The sequence below is a fragment of the Chiloscyllium plagiosum genome, unplaced genomic scaffold (assembly GCF_004010195.1).
Source record: "Chiloscyllium plagiosum isolate BGI_BamShark_2017 unplaced genomic scaffold, ASM401019v2 scaf_6551, whole genome shotgun sequence".
In the NCBI taxonomy this organism is placed as follows: Eukaryota; Metazoa; Chordata; class Chondrichthyes; order Orectolobiformes; family Hemiscylliidae; genus Chiloscyllium; species Chiloscyllium plagiosum.
The window spans coordinates 862-2,905 of NW_025204353.1; the positions used below are offsets into that span (position 1 = coordinate 862).

Genomic DNA, 2,044 nt, shown 5'->3' on the forward strand with positions numbered 1-2,044 from the left:
GGTCATTGCCTGGCATTTGTGTGGTGTGAATGTGATTTGCCACTCGTGAGCCCAAGCCTGGATATTGTCCAGATCTTGTATTTGAAGATGGACTGTTTCAGTATCTCAGGAGTGGTGCTGAACATTGTGCGATCATGTGAGAGTCTGAAAGAGAGTGGGTCTGAGAGTGAGAGAGTGACTGCGTTAACTGGAGGGGGAGGAAGAGACAGGGAAAGGGAGGTACGGAGAGGGAGAGACCTAGAGGGAAAGAAAGAGAGAAGGGAGAAAGGGGAGGGGAGAGAGAGAGAGGGAGAAAGTGAGGCTGTGTATGAAGATGAGTGAGCATGTTCTCTCCATTTCTCATCCCTACTTGGGGCCAATTGACAGACCTTGCTGTGTAAAACTGCACTGCCTTCCCCCTCCCTCTGCCTTCCCCCTCCCTCTGCCTTCCCCCTCCCTCTGCCTTCCCCCTTCCCTGCCCACTCCCTCCCTGATTAGCGTTTTTTCCCCAGTCGGGCAGGAGGTGAGACTTTGTGATGTTTGAGCTAATTCCATGTTCCCCACAGACCAGAGGTATAACCAGCCGAATGGAGCTCACTACCTGAGGGATAGCCCAGAGGGAGAATCTGCCTACCAGATCCTGACGGTCAGTCAGCCCAGTATGTCCCCTGAGCAGATGGCCAAACTATACAGACCGAGTACACTGATCGATAAAGCACAGATCCACAGCAGGTGAGCGATGTAGCCTTTTTAAACAGGGGCAATGGGAGTCAGAAACTTTACTCCATCACCTCTTACCCATCCTTCCCCTCTCCATCATCCTTCCCTCTGTGCCCATGCCTCTGGGTGTGGGTGTGGGTGTGGGTGTGTGTCTGTCTCTCTCCCTCTCGATATCTCTGTCTCTCCTTCTGAGTTTCTGACCATGTCAGTGTCTCTCTCCCTCTATGTGTGTATGTGTGTCTGTCTCTCTGTCAGTGTGTCTCTGTCTCTGTACCTCAGTGTCTCTGTCTCTGTATCTCAGTGTCTCTGTCAGTGTGTCTCTGTCTCTCTCTCTCTTTGTGAGACCCCTACATTCCTGATGCCTGAAATGTTGATTCTCCTGTCCCTCAGATGCTGCCTGACTGGCTGTGCTTTTCCAGCACAACACTTTTTGACTCTGTGAGTGTGTCTCTGTCTCTCTCCTCCTCTGAGAGTCTGTCTCTCTGTCTGTGTGTGTGTCTCTCTCCCTCTCCCTCCATGTGTGTGTATCTGTTTCTCTCTCCCTCTATGTCTCTGTCTCACATTTCTTTTCTCTGTCTCTGTCTCTCTCTCTGTTTGTCCCTGTGTGTGTGCATGTACATGTCTCTCACTGTATCTTCCCTGAGCTGTCTCTGTTCTCGTGTGTGTGTGTGTGTGTGTGTGGGTGCCTCTCTCTCTCTCTCTCTCTTTCCTCTCACCCTCTCTGGCCCTTCTGTTCTGCTTCCTGGTCCCCCTGCCTTTCGCTCTCCCTGTCCCACCCTCTTGCTCACTTGCTGCTCCTCTCTCTTGTTGTCCTTGCCTCCCAAACATAGGCACAGGAGGAAGCCATTCAGCCCATCGAGTCTGCTATCAGTCTTTGAGATTGTGTCTGATCAGATCATCCCCCAACTCCACTCTCCTGCCATTTACCCAGAACCCCTCAGATTCCCCTTCCTGATTAAAAACCTCTCCCTCAGACTCAAAACCTTGCCCCTCGCCTATCGAGTCACATCCAGAGTATTCTCCTAACCACTGTCCACGACCCTCGCTTGCCCTACCCTGGATGGTTTGGATGATGAGGGAGGGAGGGAGGAAGGGGGATAGTCTGCCATCCGAGAGTGGCCTCAGTTGCTGGCGTTGTGTTTGAACAGGTGGCTGGATTCCTCTCGTTCCCTGATGTCGCAGGAGATCAAGGAGAACGATAAACTCCTAATCCGGTTCAAATATTTCAGCTTCTTCGACATGGACCCCAAGGTAAGGCCGGGCTGGACTGGGCCGGAGTGTCCGGGGGAAGGGAGAGGGGGGGACACAGAGACTCAACGGGGACACACATCCCCTCCCCCACACA

At 52.6% G+C, this 2,044-nt stretch overlaps 1 protein-coding gene across 1 annotated transcript in view; it reads left to right on the forward strand.

Annotated features, from left to right (window-relative positions):
* Nucleotides 1–517: 517 nt before the first annotated feature.
* Nucleotides 518–2,044, forward strand: part of LOC122546368 (fermitin family homolog 1-like) — a gene marked incomplete at its 3' end in the record, with an annotated part of 6,589 nt that continues 5,062 nt past the window's right edge. Inside the window, exons 1-2 of the mRNA XM_043685101.1 lie at nucleotides 518–711; nucleotides 1,848–1,950. Of these exons, the coding sequence (XP_043541036.1) occupies nucleotides 533–711; nucleotides 1,848–1,950 (282 nt within the window). The remainder of the gene's footprint in view (nucleotides 712–1,847; nucleotides 1,951–2,044) is intronic.